This window comes from Candidozyma haemuli (genome assembly GCF_002926055.2).
Source record: "Candidozyma haemuli strain B11899 chromosome Unknown I_2014730914, whole genome shotgun sequence".
In the NCBI taxonomy this organism is placed as follows: domain Eukaryota; kingdom Fungi; phylum Ascomycota; class Pichiomycetes; order Serinales; family Metschnikowiaceae; genus Candidozyma; species Candidozyma haemuli.
Window position 1 is genome coordinate 294,955 of NW_020289909.1, and position 21,477 is coordinate 316,431.

A 21,477-nucleotide genomic window follows, 5' to 3' on the forward strand; every position below is an offset into this window, starting at 1 on the left:
GAACTAGTATATTTTGCAACCATTCCTGCGCCAGATACGAGCCTGTCCTGCACGCCAGCCCAGGGCACTTCGGTAGATGTTGCCATAAACCTCCAGTCAAAGCGTCTTCATTGTCTCAAATCAAGCCCAATTTCACCTCCAGCGTCATGTCAACCTTAAATCATGTTCAGAGGACTTTTTGGGGTACGAAAAACGCATTCTGTGCACCTATTGCAGCCTCTTTCCCTGTTAGGTAAAAAGACATGCAGCATTCAGGACAGAGAATGCCTCGAGGTCTGAAAGAGGATATAAACGGTGGGTGGGTTTCATGGATTGGATCGTTCAGTGCATCAGGAGGCAACGGCAGGGGTGGAACAGAGAAATGGCTAAAAGGGAGCCGAGGGTTTTTGTGCCATTGTGGAGAACCGAGGTGCGTTGACCTCACCTGGATTCCCCGGAGGGGGATTCAGGTGAAGAGTGAAGAGTAAATAGTGAAGAAGAACAGCTTATTGTTGTTTGGAGTGGCTTTTGGAGCCACGGTGAATGGAGAAAATATGTGTTTTTTACTCTCCTTCTTAAAAGACATTTCACTGGACGTTCATCTGTAGATGCAGATAAGCAGGCATAAGTTACACAGTCCGATGGTTTCCAGATATCTGCAGCCTTGGGGACTTTTATTGGTGGAAAACGGTTCAAATGTGTTCTAATTGTCCTGAAGTTACTGAACCACCTCTTTTTGACCACCCAGATTGTCCCTTTCCGTTGGTGACTCCCTCTGGGGAAACCAATAATGCCTTGTATTACTGACTCTGACGCACATGGCCAGGGCTCCTCTTCCTCCACCAATACCCACTCAAAATTGGCCAAAGTTAGACGACTCTGAAGGCATTTCTTTCCTGAATAACATGATTGTAACTAATACTAACTTTAATCAATCTTGTATGGTATCCTCCCCTTTCTACCTGCCCTCCACCACTTCATCTTTCGCAGCCGATTCTGTGCCCTTATCGTCCAAAGCTAATTTTCCTGCATATAGCCCGCCCACTATCAAGACGCCGTGGAAAAGTCCCTTCCAACTCCAGACCCTGTGAACATCCACATCGATGGGCCGTTGAAGTGCTTATTTATTCTTATTCTTTGTTGCTTTTGCCCTGCACTTTCTTCGCTGCCTTTGCATAATTTCTTTTTTTGACATTTTTCACTTTTTTCATTCTTCTTTTCAGCATCCACAGTTAATCATCCAATGTCCACGCCAGACCAGAGCCACTATGAACTTGGTCGTTCTTATGTGCTGGTGAACCACAGAGCGTTCCTTTCGGCTCATTCGCCGGTGGTTTTGTCTGGAGACGAGGTTCATAGACAAACTGCCGACTTGGCGTCTATAGGTGTGGTGGGAGATGACCAGGACGATGGGGAAGTGTTTCTGGACGAGTACGTTTCTGAACATCAACCTATTCCTATTGAGGGAGGTTCTCATAGCTTGAAGGAGCCGATTTGGGAAAGTGAAGATAGGTCGAGTGGCCATGTTTCAGGTGACCTGGCTCATGGTGATGTCGATAGCACTACTCCATTGGCTGATAAGCAGAAGAAGTTTTATGTGGATAACGATTCGCCTGGTGAAACTGGGCCTGTTTATGCATCTATGGGGCCTGACGCTAATTGGGCTGGACGCCTCGAACAAGGACCTTTGGATGGTGGTTCTCTAAGAAATAAGACTCCGTTGCGGAAACACTTGCTACGGCCCGTTCAGTACCTTCCAGCGGTGTTCTTGGGCGTGCTTTTGAACGTTTTGGATGGCCTTTCTTACGGTATGATCATGTTTCCTATTGGTGAAGCGTTGTTTGCCGATATGGCGCCTGCTGGACTTTCGATGTTCTATATTTCGACCATTGTATCCCAGTTGGTTTATTCCCTCGGTGGATCAGCCTTTAAAGCTGGTATTGGCTCAGAAATGATTGAAGTCACGCCGTTTTTTCATGCCATGGCGTTTTCTATCCAGGCAGATATGAAGAGCAGCTCCCCTGACATAGGCCACGATGCTATCATTGCAACTACATTCGTATCGTTTGCTGTTTCTGCTGTCGTCACTGGTGTCGTCTTTTTCTTGCTTGGAAAACTTCGTCTTGGCCTGCTTGTGGGTTTCTTTCCTAGACACATCTTGGTTGGCTGTATTGGTGGTGTGGGTTATTTCCTTATCGTCACCGGTATCGAAGTGTCTTCAAGAATAGAGGGCGGTATTCGCTACAATTGGGAGACGGCAACTTTGCTTTTTGGCAATTACATCACCCTCATGCAGTGGTTGCTTCCCGTGGCTCTTACTGTCATTCTTATATTCCTCCACAAACGCATCCACCATTCGCTTCTTGTTCCAGTATTCTTTATTGTTGTGTTTGTTTTATTCCATATTGTCGTGGCCGCCGTTACCAGGTGGGATCTCGACAAGGCCAGAAAGTACGGATGGGTTTTTCCAGCTGTTGTTAATCATGACCCTTGGTACGCCCATTATCTGTACTTGAGGCCTTCACTTATTGACTGGATGGCCATTACCAAACAGTTCCCCAAGATGTTGGCGCTTACCTTTTTTGGTATTTTGCATGTTCCTATTAATGTGCCAGCGCTTGCGGTGACCGTTGGCATGGACCAATTTGACGTTGATCGTGAATTGGTTGCCCATGGATTCTCCAATGCCATCTCTGGGCTTATTGGCTCTGTTCAGAACTATCTTGTATATACCAACTCAGTTCTTTTCATTAGAGCTGGTGCAGATGACAGACTTGCTGGAATTCTTTTGGCGGTGGCTACTGCTTGTGTGATGATGGTTGGTCCTGTTGTTATTGGCTACATTCCTGTTTGCGTGGTTGGCTCTCTTATTTTCCTTTTGGGCTATGAGCTTTTGAAGGAAGCCATTTATGATACATGGGGACGTCTTCGCAAGATCGAATACACCACCATTATCATTATTGTGGTTGTCATGGGTGCCTGGGACTTTGTTTCTGGTATTTTGGTGGGTATCTTGCTTGCCTGTTTGCTTTTTGTCATTGAAGCTGCCAGAAGACCGGTTGTGAGGGGTATTTATACCGGTGTTGTGGCTCGTTCTACTGTTTTAAGACACCCAAAGCAGCAGGAGTTCTTGAAAGATGTGGGAAACCAGATTTGCGTTGTGAAACTTCAAGGAACGTTGTTCTTTGGATCCATTGGAGGAGTTGAGAAGACCATCAGAGCTAGGTTTGAAAACGGCAAGTTCAGCTTGAATCCAATCAAATTTCTCATCATCGATATGAATGGTGTTGATTCTATTGATTTCTCTGCTGCTGAAGGTTTCAGAAGAATTCTTAATTTGACCCGAGAGTTCCAGACTCAGCTTATCATTTCATCGGTTGAAGAAAATGACGATAGCGTTATTGCTTTGAGAGATGCTGGCCTTTGGGATAAGCTCAAGTCGTCGTCTCTGACTCTCCAAGTGCAAATGTTTAGCAGTTTGAACTACGCTCTTGAATGGTGTGAGAACTCGTTCTTGAAGACATACACTAATCTTCAAGGTGTTGCCCTGAATGCATCCCAAAGGATGTCCTTGAGAGGCGTTCCCTCTTCGAACAATCCAGACAAACGTCATCACAGTATGAGCAAGCTGGTTATGCAAAACTACCCCCTCAACTTTGGAACTCCAAGGACAAAGCAAATTTACCAAGCAGCTACAAGAACCGCCAATGACGAGCAAAAGATCCAAAGCAGGTACTATACATCATCAGACTCTTCATTCAAGAAACAGCCATTGCCGCTTATCATGATCACATTTGGTGAGCTTTCGCCCAAGGATGAGAAGTTCTGGTCGAAGTTGGCACCATTCTTTACAAAAGAGTCAATTCCAGCCGATATGTGCTTTTACGATACCAACTGCAAACGTCCATCGTTCTTCCTTCTTGAGTCTGGTCTTGTAAGGCAGATTTGCAAGTTTGAAAGTGATGACAGAGAATTGCATTCTAGCATTTTACCCAACACGGCATTTGGCGATCTACTTGAACTCAGTCAGTACAGACAAGTGACTTACACTACGGTTGTGGAGACAGTTGCCTGGCGGTTGAGTGAAAAGAAGATCAAAGAGTTGGTCAAGACCAACGAAGGACAAATCGTGTACAGCGAGCTCTTACACGTACAAACGAAGCTTTCGAAGGAGAGATTTGACTCCTTGACGGCTAATCTCGTGCTTTCAGCGTAAAAAACTACCATTCATCAGAGCATTATTGAGCAACAAATTTATTACTAATCTAGGCATTTCGTCGTTTCTAGCGTAGATAAACTAGGCACAGTTAGTTTGGTGGGAACTCCACAGAAGCAGTCAAGCAAGTGATAAGCACATCTTCCTTGCTGTAAGCACGAGCCACCACGAGGTACTTTCCTGGAGGAACCTCTTCTGGGATAGCCACCAGCTTGGAGATGGTCTGGGCGCCCTTCTTGATAGGACACTCCAAGTCCACGTTATGAACCTCATCACACAAATCATAAGTCTGGTGAATCAAACGGATGAAGCCGTACCTGACGTCCACTTCAACATAGGCGCCATCAGTGACCGCCTGTTTCAACACACCTTCAGCAACAAAAGTCAAGTTCTGGCCCTTCGCTGGAGGATTAGGGTCAATCACCACCTTTTGCAAGTCCAACAATTGCGGAGTCTGAGCGTCACACTGGATAATAGGACTGTTTCCTGGAATAGGTCTCTCGTCATCGTTGGAAGGGAAAGTGTGGATTATCTTTGGGCCATCTACGACCGAAGGCACATTTGAACCGAAAATGTTGTTGAGGGAAGGAATCAAGGAGAGGGCCTCGGCAGATGCGGCCAATCCCAACACAGCTAAACGACCGAATGCTACCATTGGGAAAAAGGAATATGGAGTTGTAGAGGAGGGAAAAGGCAACCTTTAAGTAGTAGCGCCGTAGCCACGGGAGTGCAGGTAAGCCCCCCTTATCCTGATAAGAAGACCTGATAGAAGTAATAAAAAAAAAAAAAAAAGGGGTGGTTCTTAGTTAAAGAAGGTTAGCTTCACTGCAATAGTTTGTCAATTTACTTACTTTACTGATGGCTGGGTGGGGTGGGACAATGTGTTCAGCCGCTTGCCGAGATCGCGATTACTATGGTTGCAAAACACGGAATGTAGGTCCATGTGCCCCGAGGCAAGAAGAAGGCAGGAAAAGGGAGATGTGTAGTTTTAGAGGATTCAGGTGAGTTGTGTTGGTAAGGTTTGAGTGTTGGTTTTAGTTTTGGAAGTGGTTGGTAGGTGGAACGTGGGGAAAGATATTGTAAGGCTGAGAGGTGTGGGACATGTTAGGTCCACCCTACCTTACTGGTAGGAAGACCGGTTTAGGCTGACTCCCAGCCTGTTGTTATAGTTTTGGGATTCAGCCAGCCACCTTTAGCCAGCAATTTCCTAGTCCTGGACGACTATTTATACTCGTCCAGTTTCCCTACTTTTCATAGCTCTTCATTCAACTCTTTATTATGTCTACACACAATAAACAATCTTATGCGCAACCTAACAGGACATGGGAATGGAAAAAGCCAATCTGGTCAATTGAGTCAATTGAGGATCTAAGATGGTGTGATTAGAGTATTTTGGAAATGTAGTTTTTTTTCTGCTTCCTCTAAGTCCTTACAATGACTCGGTTGGCGCCTTGGTTGGCTGTGCCTCAGAGGTAAAGTCTGGCGGTTAAAGCTTCCTACTGGCGTGTGACGGTTAACCGTCGCTTAATTTGGGAGGAAGCTGGCTGAGTTGGGTCGTTTATGGTGTGTTTGGTCTTGAAAGTTGGGGAGAATAGGAATTGTGTATAGGGTTTCCTTGGGATGGGAGTGAGAGGGTACGATGAAGGTTTGAAGGAATTATGAATACCATTTCTACCTTCTCTAGATGGTAATCATACAATCCGGAGTTCTGGAAGTAAAATGCAAGAATTGACATTGTTAGTTTCAGTTGGAATATCACAGCGAAGCTCCAGTTGACTCATGTATCTCTTTGAAGGAACACCAGTAGCATATGCTCTACCAACAAACTTAACCCATAAATCTTCACCTACATTTTAGTATTATATTCCTAAATTTCTCTTCACCACTGATGTATATCTTGGTACACTTGTTATCTATCTAACTATCACTTGAAGGCGACTTACTGGTCCGAGTGGACTCAGTAACCTTCTGATAATCGTGTAGTAGTAATATATGACCAATTAGAATAATCCATAGGGGAAACAATCAATGTTTTTACTATCACTAATTAATGGCCATATCCAATTAATACTTTGTTACTTACTCATTATACTGGCTGTCCATCTAGTATTGGTAAAACACCACATAACTCAGTTCCATGCCAGCCATCCAATTTGGTATCACAAAGCGGCTTTTCAAATAGTCCATTATAAGAATTATCGTTTTCTCTTCCCTCTTTTTTTTTATATATTTTTTCATTAATATTATATATTTCAGTATATTTCATTAATCCCATCACTTCCTCATTCCATTTATGTTTCACAATTTGGCTGCGAAAAACTCATACACTTGGAAAACGAGAACCACTGAAAACATACAAACAAGATATGCCAAATACAATTCATAAAAAATGATCTTCCTTACAATCCAAGTCTTTTTATCCTTCAACTCCCTCCCGCTAAAGCCTCTTACCCCCCTCCAACTCACCAAAATCTCCATTTACCACTTCCTCCATTCTTCCTCCTCTTTCCTCTAACAGTCCTTATCAGTACCAATTGAACCCACCACCAATCCACCCAAAACCTTCAAAAACCCCAAAAAATACATTAAGTCACCTCAAACTGCCCATCCATAAACATCCCCTGCCCATTGACCCTACACCTCCTCTCCAACCACTCCTCACTACTCCCTCTATACCCCCACGGTCTAAATAATATTTGGCCTCGCTAAGGGACCCCTTGCAGCCAACTATAAAAGGCCCGACTTTTCCCCGATTCTTTACTTTCTATCATTTTTACTTTTCCTCCATTACACTCTTCTTTAATGAACATCGTTCAGAATACAGAGGGCCTAGGGGCTGCTTGGCTTATGGCTACGGTGGGCCAGAGAAATAAGAAACTATCTAAGAAAGATATCACCAGTGTTTCTATCCCTCAGGCGTGTCGGCTGGTGGAAAAACAGCTTCTGCTAAGGTTGGCTTCGAATCTTATGTATGGGCTTACGTTGATTCACAGACAACAAGTGCACTATGTGTTTGAAGATATCACTACTGTCCACCTGAAACTTACTAGACCGTTGCATTTTGAATTCCACGGGGAGGAGAAAACGGTTCAGACTAGACAGAGGAAACACGTCCCTCTTCCTGATAGTGATGCCTTTACTATGCGTGACTTTGCCTGTGACGATTGGTTTCCGGAGAGAATGGCGTTCAGAGACCTAGACGAGTGCCTAGAGAACTACATGTCTCATGCCCAGAGGGCCGATGCTCTAGATAAGCTGTTGGACGAGATCTTGGAGAAGACCATGGCTACAATTAGAGCTAACGAAACTACGTTTGGCGAGCCAGGGTTTGAGTTTGACGTGAATGGCGGTATCAACTCACAACTTCCCGTCTTAGACGAGATAAACTTCGATGAAGATTTTGCTTTAGAACCGGTTGCTGACGAAATCTCCAAGTCCCTTCGAGACCATACCTCCAGAGATCCACATTTTTCCACTACGCTGAATCCGCTTAGATCCACTTTAGACCACCGGACTACAAGACAAAAGAGAAAACACGTTAAAGTTGACCCTGTTAATACCCATTCAGCATATTCCTTTTGTTACCCATTGTACTTGCGTGAGTTTGAAACAGAGCACTGTCCGCTGACCATACCCAAACGCAAGAAGTACCTGCTTTGGGATGCCGTTTCTGAACTCAGCTACACTAGTCCTGCCATGCTTAACTATGCTCGTCAATTGCTTTTACAGCCGCCGAGTGGCACTATTCCCCGGTCTCGGCTTCCTCTGGCCTTCCGGAGAGCAAGAGATGATGAGGTGGAAGTTGGGCGTAACATCCAAGTTCTGGCAGACGCCATAGAGTTTGCAAGAAGAAGAGCGCTGATGCTAGATTTCGAAGAGGAGGGGGCGTTTGACACTTTTGACCTCGACGAAATCGAATTAGGGCTGGAAGATGCATCTTTTCAGTTCCCGCTGTCGCAATTGGAAAGCCAAGGATCTGTGGGCCGCAATCTTCATAAATTAGCACTTAAGCTTCTCGGCTACATCCAAAAACGGTCACTCCAATATGGAATCTTTTGTGACTACGAGGGCAACGAAACTTCATCTCAGCAATATAGAAAAATAAGTTTCATGGAGCTTTTCCCAGTGCAGCCGCTCGGCGAGTCGGACATGCCGGTTACCAGGAAACTTGCAGCCAAGTCGTTTGGCACGGTATTAGAATTGGCGACCAAGAAAGCCATCTACGTGCTCCAAGGCGAGGAACCAACAGCAGAAGCTGCTATTATCGTTCACTCGTACGAGGACCGGCAATATCATAACGTGCTCGATAATATAACATAATTACGGTAAACTAATTAGGTGTTGGCGCAAAGCATGGCGCCTTTGTTTTTCGGAATGAAAGGCGCATGAAGAAGCAACCCATCACACGTTTGTTTAAAAAGTAGAAAAACATCGATTCAGAATTAAAAATGACGATGGGAGTAGGGGAGTAAGGTCAGTATGGTGGGATACTTTAAGCGGCAACGGCACCGTTGTTGGTGTCGTCGTGCTTGGCGAACTCCTCTTCAGCCTCGTACAATTCGGTCTCCTCTGGCTCCTCAGCGTCCTCACCCTGGTGCAAAGACAAGGTTGGCTTGACGGCAGCAGCGTCGAGAGTCCAAGAAGCAAGAGCATTCTCAGCGTCAACAATGATCTGCTTAGAAGCTTCGTAACCGTCGTAAGCTGGTCTGGTCTCACCTGGGGTGACAGCAGACTCGTCCAACAACTCCAACAAAGCCTTACCGTATCCGGCTATGAGGGCGTACTTCTCAGCCAACTCTCTGGTGGCGTCGAACTGGTAGTTGAAGGCAGCCTTCAACTTCTCTCTGGTAATGTTGGACAACTGAGCCTCAGCAACCAAGGACTCGGCCTCAGCTCTAACCAACTCTTGTTCCAAAACAGAGATCTTTGGAGATTGTGGGTCCTTGTACTTCAAGTGAGCAATCTCGTCGGTGATCTTCTGCTTTCTGTCTCTGGATGGCTGGACAGAAGACTCAATGTTTCTGATGGTCTTCAAAGTGATTCTGTACTGGTCGTACTTGTCAATGAACTGGTCCTCCAATTCACCAATCTCGTAGATCAAAACACCCAACTTGTCGGTAACGTCAGAAACGTCCTCGTCGTTCTCCTCACCCCAGAGGGACAACTGCTTGGCGGTTTCACGACGCTCTCTGGCAGTCAATTCGACAGCTCTCATGACGTTCTTCTCCATCTTGATGAACTGAGCCAACTTTCTGGACATTTCTGGACCAGTGGCACCAGCCAAGTTCTTTCTGAAGGTGGAAGTAATACCGCCCTTACCAAAGAACTTGGACTTGGTGGAAGATGTAGGAGGAGGTGGGGACTGCAATTGAGCAGCGGTTGGGGCCTTTTGGGATCTCAAGGAGTATGTTCTGTGCATCGCTAGGGATAAAATACGGTTGACTAGGAAATCTCCAAAAAAAGGCCTCCCGCTGGGGGCTGGCTCCTTTTATACCACAAGGGAGGAGGTTGCGTCGAAGGTCAATCGGTGTGCACACGGCGCATGCAACCCACGCAAGATAACTTGCTATTTATGCGCAGTTTGCGTCCACAATTCGGCCTAATTGGGAAGCAAGAAAGCAAACTGGTGTTGGAATAGCAACCATAGCCAATGAAAACCACCGTGGGGATAAAGAACCACGGGAGTTAATTTGGGGGATTACAGAACCGAAAAATTAACCAGTTTCTGCCGATCACCAAACCAAGCTTCAATTTCCACCACCTTCTTTATCCTGGTGAAAATCTTCATAGAAAAACCCGTAAACCTTAAAAAAACAATACCCCAATGGCTCCTTCCTGCCCCAAATTCTTCCGCCATGACCTGGCACTAAACACGCCAGGCCAATTTTTTTTTTCCCTGTTTTCTTTGCTTGGCCTGTCTTTGATTGCCGCAGGCTCCGAGCGTCAAATGGGTCAGACACCGCACCGGTGCCGGTAAAACAACATGCTACTGGCTCCATTCTGCAGGACAAAGCCTTCCCTTCCCTCACATTCTTTTTTTAATTGGACTTCTCTTCCCAGTAACCTGACGTCATATGACGGAAGGGCAGTTTGAATTTTTCATAATTCCTTCCCATCATTCTTCCTTTAGGCCCTTTGACATCATCGCCGAACGGCTGCTGCAAAAGTACCACAACGGCATGATGTGTTGTGAGCGGTGCGGTTAAATTCTCACTTTGTTTTTTGCTTTGTAGCTCTAACTTTCCATCGCAAGGTAAGGTCATCTCGATGCTCATCACGAACCCGGCCCGGCAATTCCGGGGGTATACTTGCTGGAAGCAAGTAGTTGTTAATTTTTTTGGTCTAGCAAACGTCATAGTTGTGAATCTCCATTGTTACCATCGTCTTGACAACCACGAAGGGGGGTCACTTTCTTTGCCCATTTCTGCTGCCTCTTTTTTTTTTTTTTTTTTTTGTCCTTCAATTTGGCATGGTCATTCGGCAAAAGCTTGATGACAAGGTACTGCACACAACACGGCGCCTGCTTTTCATGGAACATCCATTCCAAAAAAGATCCGCGCGCGGCTTTGCTAAGGTTTAGCCACCTACCCTTGTCGTCCTGCAGACTATTCCTTCTTCTGTTTCTTTGCAGTTGACTCGTTTCCAAGACCGCTGTGGCTCGTGGACCCACCTTCAATTGGACGTTTCTTGTTGACGCCAAGGGGTTCCAAAATACGATAATAGTCTGCTTCCAACGACTCGTATGCAGTTTGCAATTTATCAAGACGCGTAGGTTCGTCAAGTCCACTGAGTGCTTCCTTGTTCTTTTCAAAAAGTCTGCGTTTGATGAAAAGTCTGACTGCTTTTTTGGACGGCTTCACGTCGCTGTACTTCAATTGGTACAAAAAGAGCATTTCAAGTAAACGCAGAAGTTGACGTTTTTCAAGTTTCTGCAGTTCCTTAAACTTCTTGATCCATGCATCGTCAACCTGGTCCAAAGTCAAGTTTCCAAACTCCTGGTCGTTCAAAAGACGACTGAAATCAACACGGTCTCTCAAATCGTCAAAGCTTTCGTTGGGGTCTTCCACCACAATCTCCACCACGCGCTCATCTTCCAACCAGAGCTTATACAACCTCTCGTAGAGCTCTCCACCAAGCGATTGGCCTTGAAGACTTGGCAAAATAATAAACTGGGAAATCTTCTTTCTGATTTTTTCCACGCCACTGTCGAAGTCAGCCAGGCCAGGGTAAACCCAGTAGTTGTACGCGGTTGCAAAACCAACCACTTCTGGGAGCTTAGCGTCGGTAGTGTTGTAAATCACGTAAAGGTCCCACAAAGGATCCTTAAAGTCAATGTAAGTGCCTGCTTCGATAAATAAAAGCACCAAAATCTGAAGTCTCTTGTGCAATTCAACGCCATTTTCAGAACCCAAGTCGAGCTTGAAAATTCCATATGTCTGGTCGCCCTTGACAAAGTCTGAGCCAATCTTGGTGCCTGGAATTTCAAACCCCTTCTGCTCCTCTTCAATAGCGTCTCTCCACTTGGCCTCATCCTTATAAACCGTCGATTCAGGCAACAACTCAAGTAACTTGGTCTTTGGATCGATCTCAATGTCAGGAAGCTTATTCTCAAACTTCACGTTCAAAAACGGCAAAAACGTAACCGAATCAAAGCACAAAAAGATCCGAAGCCCCTGGTACCCGAAAATCGTCTCGGCATCACCGAAAATAGGATACGTGAAGAGTGGACTAAAGTTATGAGCTTGGCCTTTAGTATCGGTGATAAAAATCGATAATGCCTCGTTCAGCGACGCTGTCCATTGTTCAGGCTGAAGAGAAGCCACCGCCATACTCATTTGGTCCGACATTTTCTATAACTGTAGATGGTGTTTCAGTGGTGGTGGTAGGTAGTTGATGTTTTCAAACACGCTAAATGGCACTTAGACGCGCACGACTCTGGAGACATTTTGGGTGCAAAATGTGGATGTCTGGGGACCCATAGGGAGGGAAGAATTGTTGGTGAAATAAATTTGGGGGAGTAAAGAAGGGTAGAATTGGAGTAGTTCGGGGATTATGGTTTTTTATAGGGGAAGGCAGTGGTGGTGGTTCTGTGGGTCGATGCTGGTGGAGTCAGTTAGCATAGTGAGCAGTGGAAGTGGTACTTAGGGGAAGGTTTCGACGTGAAAAAATTGCCATGGATAAAAAAAAGTGATTTAAAGTGAGCGTTTGGGTTCGGCTTGATTACTAGTTGGTTGGATGTTTCCTTGTTTTGGTGCTTAGTGTGGTGGTATATGGATATGTGGACTACTGAGCCCTATACGCCAAGACCAAGGACTACTTTCTTCGAAGGCCTGAAAGAATATCCTAAGGTTTGAACAAGGCTTCCTTGGGGTCCATATAGAATGAATCATCGGATTTTGGAGAAGCTTCATGGGTTTGTGGCTACAAGAGTGGTGTCTCAGTAAGTACTGGTTGAGGACAGAAGACATACCAGTTGAACCTACTTTATTTTGGATAAAAGCATTTATCTATCTTGTCAAGCTAATTCAAACTACCACTTACTCGTTCAACAGGAGTAGTAGCCATCTATACCTAATACTAGAGATAACCTACTCCCAAACCAGTCCTTCTTATCTCCATTCCACCTCCAACTACACCTCTTTCTTTCATTTCTTTCATTATCTAGTTTTTTATTCTTTTCCTATAATACACGTTCCATGATAAATATCTTACTCAATGACAACCACAAGGTCACCGGCGTCAACCATATCACCGTTCTTGTGCATTATCTTAACGACCTTGCCTCCTCTGGTAGCCAAAACCATCATTTCTGTCTTCATGGCTTCGACCACAATAAGAGCCTGGCCTTTCTTGACCTGATCGCCAACGGCAACTAGCGATTTCCAGAACCGGCCCGAGTACTCTGAATGGACCATTTCTGCGTTCTCGTCAAACTTATCCTCTTCGCTCAATTGAGGACCACCTTTACCAGATTCAAGCTCAGCGTTAGAAACCTGGATCAATCTGCTGAACTCTTCCATCTTCTCCCCGCCTTGAGTCTTGTGGAAAGCGTCAATGGAGTCAGTGTTCTCCTGGATCCATCTTAAGTACTGTTCATGGTCGAACACAGAGTCAATGATCTCCACTGGGAACTTACCAGCAGACATTTCCTCTGTCAAACTATCAATCTCTTCTTCAGAAACAGGGTAAAACTCAACCTGGTCAAAAGGGTTCAACAACCATGGTTTAGCGGAATGTGCTCCAAGAGTCAACTTATCCCAAATAGGAACAGTCCTTCCAACTAACTGGTATCCGCCTGGAGAGTCCATGGTGTAGATACACATGTAAGAACCACCAATACCCACACATCCGTTTGGAGTATGAGTTCTGGATGGGTTATATTTGGTACCCAACAACCTGTGCCTTGGATCTAAAGGAACAGCACATGGAGCTCCCAAGAAGACATCACCAAGTCCCAAAACCATGTATCTGGCAGTGTACAACATATCCCTGACTGAAGACCTTTCGATGCCGTTGATGTTGGCAATGAAGTCAACGTTGTTAGGTAACCAAGGTGCTTCAGATCTGATAGTCTCTGAGTATCTCTTGACAGCATCCAACGTCTTCTTATCCTCGAAAGCCATAGGCAACTTGATCACTCTAGAAGGAACCTTCCATTTGTTAGTGAACACAATCTCCTTTTCAAGCGAAAGCAACGTTCTGACCAAATCGTTCTGGCTGATTATTTCACTGTACTCAATCAAAACAGACCTAACACCTCTGGACATTTCAACAATTCCCTTGACGCCAAGTTCACCGACCATTTCAATCAACTTATGGATTCTGTAGGCCAAATTGAAGTCCATGTTGTTCTCACCATACTCCACCAAAATGTACCTATCACCAGCTTGACGGTAGACGATCTTAGGGCACGAGCTGTTAGCTGGAATGCAAGCCAACACTGGGTCTTCAGGGCCAGAAAGCTGTTTATTGGTGAACGAAGGAACTTCTCCTTGCAAAGTCTCCACAACCTTATCCTGAGCCTTCTTCAATTCCTTAGCAGTATCGTAAGAAAGAGGGACAAACTTAATCAGGTCGCCTGGCTTGACTTGACCAATCTTCCACATTTCAGCTTCTGCAACCACAGCTTCACAAACGAAACCACCAAGAGATGGACCGTCACAGGTTAAAATCACCGGCTCGTCACCAGTAAAGTTAATAGCACCAAGTGAATAAACATAGTCATGGGCGTTGGATGGGTGCAAACCAGCCTCTCCACCGTCTTTTCTAGCCCACTTAGGTTTTGGTCCAATAAGTCTGACACCGAATCTGTTGGAGTTGTAGTGGACCTTCCATTCACTAAAAAAGAATTCCTGGACAGCTTCCTGGGTAAAGAAGTCAGGAGAGCCGTGTGGACCACAAGTGACACCCACAGTCCATGGAGTATCCTTATCAAATTTATAAGAAGGCACCAAAGACTTTGGAATATCAGTAGGAGCACTAGCTGGCATAGGCAAAGAGCAGCTAGGCAACTCAGGCTGGCCCAAGAACAAAACATCACCAAGGCGTAAAGTACGACCGTTATAGCCACCCAAGTTGCCCAAAGCAAACGTAGAACGGGAGCCTAAGTACTCGTTGACGTCAATACCACCACGAATAGCCAAGTAAGCTCTGCAGCCAGCATTCAATTTGCCAATACCCAAAATATCACCTTTCATAAGTTCCAAAGGTTTCCATTGGTCCACTGGTTGCTTGTTAACAGTAACCTCAACATCACCACCAGTAACTGCAACAATAGCACTATGGTGGAATAAAATACGAGGACCACTAAGCGTCATTTCCAAGCCAGGAGCAGCAGCATCGTTACCAACAGCACGATTAGCCATACGGAAAGCGTACTCGTCCATGCATCCAGAAGGAGGAACACCGATGTGCCAGTAACCCTTTCTACCAGGAAAGTCTTGAACTGTAGTGTAAGCACCTGGAGCAAGGATTTCAAGAGCTGTTGGACAGTAGTCGTAGGAATCAAGTACTTTAGTTGCAACCTTAGCAGTTTCAAACATCTGGGAGTTGGCAATGGAACGTAAGTAGTCGATGTTGGTGATACACCCAGAAACAGATGTCTCGTTCAAAGCCCAACGCAACTTCTGCAATGCTTCATCTCTGTCTTCACCGTGAACAATAATCTTTGCCAAGGTAGGATCGTATTCTCCAGAAACAACAGTACCCTTTTGCACCCAACCGTCAATACGAGCAAACGAAGGAAACTTTACTTCGGTTAATTGACCTGGAGAAGGCATGAACCCTTTAACTGGATTCTCAGCGTAGAGTCTGGCTTCCATGGAAGCACCCTTGACTTCAATACGCTGAGAGAAGTCTGGTGGAGTATCAGCAGCAATCAACAACATCCACTCGACCAAATCCAAACCAGTAACCATTTCTGTGATTGGGTGCTCCACCTGTAAACGGGCATTGACTTCCAAGAAATAAAACTCGTCTCTCTTTTCGTCATAAATGTATTCAACAGTACCAGCACACTTATAGTTCAAAAGAGAGCCCAAGGACTCGGCTGCTTTTCTCATACGCTGTCTAGTAGCTTCAGGTAAGTTTGGAGCAGGCGTTTCTTCAATAATCTTCTGGTTTCTTCTTTGTAAAGAACAGTCTCTTTCGCCAATGGCAAGTGCTTTACCATAACCATCACCCATCATCTGAATCTCCACATGTCTAGCGTTCTCCACAAACCTTTCAAGGAAAACACCAGAGTCGCCAAAATACGACTTTCCTTGATGCTGCACAGTCTGGAACACTCTTTCAATATCCTCTTCAGAGTCAACCTTTTGTAATCCGATACCACCACCGCCTGCGGTAGACTTCACCATCACAGGGTACTCCAATTGGGCTGCAACAGCACGAGCTTCTTTGGCATCAGTAACCAAACCAGAACCTGGAACCAATGGAACACCAGCTTTCTGGGCAATTTCTCTGGCTGAGTGTTTAAGACCAAGCTTTCTGATAGCGTCTCCAGAAGGTCCAACAAAGACAATACCTTCTTTACCACATCTATCAGCAAACTCAGCATTTTCAGACAAGAAACCGTAGCCTGGAATGATAGCTTCGGCACCGCTTTCTTTAGCAGCAGCAAAGATCTTGTCCATATGAATATAAGTCTCAGCAGCAGAAACACCATGGAGAGGAATGGCCTGGTCTGCCATAACCACATGTTCAGCGTACTTATCTGGGTCAGAGTAAACGGCAATAGCTTTGATTTTCATGCGTTTTAATGTCTTCATAATTCTGACGGCAATTTCTCCTCTGTTGGCAACAAGCACAGACCTGAATGGTCTTTGGGTCTTCTTGGCCTCAGCGTCCAAATGGGTATGGTAGTTCTTCCAGCCACCAAACTCTGTAATGTCTGTAGTGCCCTGAGCTAAGTAACCAGACTCTTCACAAATGAAAGATTTGATCCATTCGCCAGATGCTAGCTCCACAGATCCAATGCCCAATGGTTCAGGCACAAATGCAATAAACTGGCCAAACGTCTCAGCGGGAACTTCGTAAACCTCAATGGCAATCTTCTTACCCTTCTTAGAAACTCTTCTTAATCCAGGTTTGGCAACTGGTCCTGTTTTAGGCAATGCATAGAGTTTGTATGATTCAGAAGTGGTGGTCAGTTCAACAAAGGAAGCCTTGACTTTCTGTAACTGCCAATGCAATTGGAACCCTTTCAAATGGGCTCCCACAACGGCCAATTTAATAGTGTTCTTTAAAACCTTGCTGGGGAGTTCACAACGGTGATGAAGCAAGTCATGAACAGTGGCAGTCTTTTCTTGTTTCTCTTTAAGGCAACCGTAGAATCTAGGAACCTCAGTGGAGTACACTTTCATATACCTAGCGGCAAAGTCCAAAAGAGCATAGTCGTTGAATTTCTGGGAAAGGAATGTAACGCCAAAAGGCACACCGTCGCTGGTTCTGAAACCTGCTGGCACAGAAAGGGCACTCAAGTCAGCAAGGTTGACAAAGTTAGTGTATGTACCTTGGCAGGAATTGATTTTGATAGGCTCTGCCTGAACGTCAGCAATCTTCGGCGTCAATGGAGCTGTAGGAACAACAACCACATCTAATTCTTCGAAAATAGGTGTAATCTTCTGTACCACAGCTTGTCTTTTATACTCGTACTCAAAAGCAGTACTGGCAGAAACATGCTCACCGCCTTTAATAATAGCAGTAACAGTAGGATCCAAATCCTTCTCTGGAGGGTTGGTAGCAAGAAAGTCTTTTGTAGCCCAGTACCTTTCAGCAACCCAGGCACCCTCGTATAAGTATTTAGCTAAGTCAAGCAACGGCTGGATATCGACTGGCGACAAAGCAGAACCAGCCTTTTCCAAAGTAGAAACAGCCTTTCCGTAAAGCTTAGGGTTCTCTTCTTCACCACACCAGACCAATTTCGTAGGCACCCCGACCTTTGGAGCAGCGCCAAATGTCAACCTAGGGTTCTGTGGCATAGGTCTAGAGTAAGCATCCTTCAATGGATCTTCCTGGGCCAAGATATTGAACGCAAGCTGTGCGTCTTGCAAGTTCATGGCAAACACAGAAACACAGTCCAAAGACTTACATGCTGGGACAACACCATGAGCTGAGAAAACACCTTTGGTAGGTTTCAACCCAACCAAGTTGTTCAATGCAGCTGGTACACGGCCAGAACCAGCAGTATCTGTGCCCAAAGCAATAGGAACAATACCTCTGGCAACAACTGAAGCAGATCCAGCAGAAGAGCCTCCAGAAACGTACTCCTTATTGAAAGTATTAGGAGTAATGCCATATGGAGAACGCGTACCCACAAGACCGGTAGCAAACTGGTCCAAGTTAGTCTTACCAATAACTATAGCACCAGCACTACGCAAAAGCTGCACCGTAGTAGCATCTTCTTTTGGTTGGTAAGCAAACGACGGGCATGCAGCAGTAGTAGGTAAAAGCTTTGTATCGATATTATCCTTAACAGCCACAGGCACACCATACAACGGAAGAAGGTGTTTCTTTGAATGAGACTGAAGGAAGCTCCACTGGTGGTCTAAATCAGCTTCAGAAACCAACGAGATCCAAGCGGGATCTTCAGGAGCGGCGGATTGGGATTTCAAAAGTTCATGCAAAGTTCGAAGCGAATCATCAGGCGTAGCAGCGAAATGGAAATTTTTCCACTCTTCAACGGTCCAGCCGAACATAATCAAAATTGAAGTGAAGGAAATTGAAAACCACAAAAACCTCGGGCACCTGTGCTTATATAAGGCGATGAGCCAAGGAGGACCCGATTCCGAGCCCAAATAGGCATTTCATCGGGATTTGGGGCCTGGCAGTATGGTAAGGCTTTTTTTCCAAGCAGCCCGGAGAAACTGTGCAGCGATAAAGCAGTTGGCTGGTGGTATATGCAGTCTATCAGCAGTGGGACAGAAAACGCCAAACGCTTGAGATGAAAAAATATATACAAAAATAATACCCAAGCGAGAGTTAGATATGCCACGCCGGCGCGGCCCGAAACAACTTTTTTTGAAAGATACAGCTTGGATAAGGGAGATTACAAAAAATCAGGTGTTTTAAGAACCCCCAAGGCAAAATACGTGGTTGCCTCTGCCTTCCTATCTAAACCACCAGAACCTATGTTATCAGAGGGGAAACCGAGAAAAAGTGTCGCTTGGTATTTTCTCGCCTGGTAAACTCTCGCTTGTTTGGTCGACGATTAGCATCCGGATAAGACAGGCGCATGGGCGGGACCCGATTAGCTCCGGTTGCAGATAGTGCTAAGAAACGAAAATTCACACCTGTCTTATCCGGATCTGGCTTCTCATACGGCCTCGATAAGACGCTGTCAAGGCACGTGATTCTGCCTGGTCTGAAAATTCGCCGTTTCTGCCATCCCATGGCACTGGCAGAATATGTAATTCCGTGAATTCTAATTCTTGGTTTTTGAAACCCTTCTACTGGCTATTTCTGACTCCGTATTATTGTATAACTATTTTACTTCTTTTCGTCGAGCTCCTCGTCAATGTTATGTGGAGTAATGTATCCTCCATCTCCATTGACACCATCGAAGGAAGTGATTCTGGCTAATTCGGCAGAAACTTGACTTCTGACGGCGTGCATCTGCTCGGGGTTGTCGTTTTGCCATTGCCTCAATTTCCATGTTCTGCCGGTCATGTCCCAGTAAATGCCTCTCAATGTGTAGAATATACCGTAGCGGCCTTCCCAAAGTGGACCAATGATAACCACGAATCCAGTGATAAACGTCCAGATGAAAAGCACAACAATCCACCCGGTGAAAAACTCCCGGCTGAAAATGTACCCGGATCCGTACATGGGCATGGGCCATAAGATGATCAATGACAAGGCTAAAAAGACACAGATGCATGCGGCTTTCTTGAATGCCTTGTTGAGTCTCTTGGACTCTTCAGCGTAATCGTCGGCTTTCATAAGAGCAATTTCATGAGCAGCAATGGTGATTTGGGATTTCACTGGGTGGACATCGTCAGACATGCTTTCGGCGTCAGCGTGCGTTGGACCTTCGGCTTCTATAAGCTCGTCGGTTTCATCCACACGAGAAATAAGCTTCAAAAGGTTCCAGTCGAAGTTCTGGGGCTTGAAAATGAGCGTAAGGGTAGGAATGATAATCAATGGCGATAACAAGGCCACCACGTTACCGGTCAACATGGGATCATCCTCGAAAGTAGTGTATCTGTCGATTTTGCCATACTTGGATTTAGTGCAAACCAACCAGGACATGATAGCCAAACTGGTAGCAATTGGTGGAGTGAATGTAGCAGCAGCCCAGTTCTGACGCTTGGAGAAAAGCGTCAATGTAGAAGGAAGCACAGCTCCACCAATGATAATACCCATCAACTCATACAAGTAACCCATAGCAATACCAGCATAGTACAAGCCAATAGAAAACCCAGCCATGACATATGCAAACACGATAACTGAGCCGTGAGACATGAGCATCAACTTTTTACCAGATGCCTTAGGGTTGATGTATCCACGGTAGAAATCGTAAGTGAAAATGGTCGACACAGCAATAAGCTCAGAAGACATGGAAGAAGTCACAGCCAAGAAAGTCAACAAAATCGACATAACAGCACCAGATTTACCCAAAAGAGCAGTGGCAGCATTAGGCAAAACCAACCCAGCAGTGACTTCATCAGTGGTCATTGTGTGAGGGTAAGAAGGCCAGTGAGGTGTACCTTCCAATGCAAGGGCAGTAAGACCCATAGTAGTTGCAGTGAACATTGGGATAGCAAACCAAACCAAACCGCCCATAACGTATCCAGGCATGGTAGCAGCAGGGTCAGATGCAAAAGCCTTGTTGAAGTAACCATTGTCCAAGAAAACAGTACCAAAGTTACCAACAAGATTGATAACAAAGAAAATACCACCTGAACGAGACTGGATGGTCAAGTAAGAACCTTCAGCGTTACCCTCTCTTGGTTTAGTGAAAGCGAGCTCGGTGATCTTTTCCCAAACAACGCCAGGAGATCCCAACTTGTCAGAAACAGCAAAAGCGTTGAATGCAAAAACCAACAAAATCACCAACACGGCAACAGTATGAGCATAATCCGTAAGCAAAGTAGCCTTAAGACCACCAAACATGGTATAAATCACCACACCCAATGGTAAAAGCAAACAGCCAGCAACAACGTTCATGCCCGTCAAATCGTTCATCACAGCAGACCCACCAGTGAGCAACATGGCTGTGACAAGCACATTTGTAGCAAAACCCCAGAAAGAAAGGACACCGTGAGTCCACTTACCATAACGAGCCTTGACGATTTCCAAGTATGTGTGAGCACCAGGAGCCCGCTCCTTGCCCTTAATAGCTAAACAGGAAAATAAAATAATTTGAACCGTGGCACCACAGGCGTAGAACATGGCACCACCAACACCATTGTTATAGACTTGAGTAGTAGATGTTAAAAGCGTGGCTGCCCAAGTCCAAGACGAAACCACAGCAGCAGAAAGAAGAAATGGCTTGACGGATCTACCAGCAGTAGCGAATTCTTCAGCAGTCATAATTTCCTTGTTATAACGCTTAAGACAGTAGGTGGTGGCCACCATACCAGCGGAGAACACGAAGCCTAGGCCAACCACAACGGCATAACCAGCACCCTCAGGAAGAGGAACATATTGAGCAGCAGAAGACATTGATGTTTCCAGAGACTTTTATGTTCTATAATGTTGTAGCCTTGGATGGTCTGTCTCTTTATACTTTTTTTGCAGCCGTGTGCTATCAGTAGCATCCTGCACAAACTGAGACTTGA

The 21,477-nt window shown here is 45.4% G+C and overlaps 7 protein-coding genes across 7 annotated transcripts; 2 read left to right on the forward strand and 5 right to left on the reverse strand. All coding sequences in view use genetic code 12, as the record gives it.

The window, feature by feature from the left end:
* Positions 1-1,222: 1,222 nt before the first annotated feature.
* CXQ85_005045 (uncharacterized protein) lies at positions 1,223-4,195 on the forward strand (the record flags this gene model as incomplete). Its single annotated transcript, XM_025488649.1, has 1 exon — positions 1,223-4,195. The coding sequence occupies one exon, from the start codon at positions 1,223-1,225 to the stop codon at positions 4,193-4,195; it is 2,973 nt and encodes a 990-aa protein (XP_025343416.1).
* Positions 4,196-4,286: 91 nt separating this feature from the next.
* CXQ85_005046 (sterol transporter) lies at positions 4,287-4,850 on the reverse strand (the record flags this gene model as incomplete). Its single annotated transcript, XM_025488650.1, has 1 exon — positions 4,287-4,850. One exon carries the CDS (start codon positions 4,848-4,850, stop codon positions 4,287-4,289), a length of 564 nt encoding a protein of 187 aa, XP_025343417.1.
* Positions 4,851-6,997: 2,147 nt separating this feature from the next.
* Positions 6,998-8,515, forward strand: CXQ85_005047 (uncharacterized protein; the record flags this gene model as incomplete). The annotated part of the gene is made up of 1 exon (XM_025488651.1): positions 6,998-8,515. The coding sequence occupies one exon, from the start codon at positions 6,998-7,000 to the stop codon at positions 8,513-8,515; it is 1,518 nt and encodes a 505-aa protein (XP_025343418.1).
* A 172-nt stretch (positions 8,516-8,687) lies between these two features.
* On the reverse strand, positions 8,688-9,614 carry PIL1 (lipid-binding protein; the record flags this gene model as incomplete). The annotated part of the gene is made up of 1 exon (XM_025488652.1): positions 8,688-9,614. The coding sequence occupies one exon, from the start codon at positions 9,612-9,614 to the stop codon at positions 8,688-8,690; it is 927 nt and encodes a 308-aa protein (XP_025343419.1).
* Positions 9,615-10,800: 1,186 nt separating this feature from the next.
* HAT1 (histone acetyltransferase catalytic subunit) lies at positions 10,801-12,042 on the reverse strand (the record flags this gene model as incomplete). Its single annotated transcript, XM_025488653.1, has 1 exon — positions 10,801-12,042. One exon carries the CDS (start codon positions 12,040-12,042, stop codon positions 10,801-10,803), a length of 1,242 nt encoding a protein of 413 aa, XP_025343420.1.
* An 861-nt stretch (positions 12,043-12,903) lies between these two features.
* Positions 12,904-18,393, reverse strand: DUR1,2 (bifunctional urea carboxylase/allophanate hydrolase; the record flags this gene model as incomplete). The annotated part of the gene is made up of 1 exon (XM_025488654.1): positions 12,904-18,393. One exon carries the CDS (start codon positions 18,391-18,393, stop codon positions 12,904-12,906), a length of 5,490 nt encoding a protein of 1,829 aa, XP_025343421.1.
* A 790-nt stretch (positions 18,394-19,183) lies between these two features.
* DUR3 (Dur3p) lies at positions 19,184-21,361 on the reverse strand (the record flags this gene model as incomplete). The annotated part of the gene is made up of 1 exon (XM_025488655.1): positions 19,184-21,361. The coding sequence occupies one exon, from the start codon at positions 21,359-21,361 to the stop codon at positions 19,184-19,186; it is 2,178 nt and encodes a 725-aa protein (XP_025343422.1).
* Between the last annotated feature and the right edge of the window lie 116 nt (positions 21,362-21,477).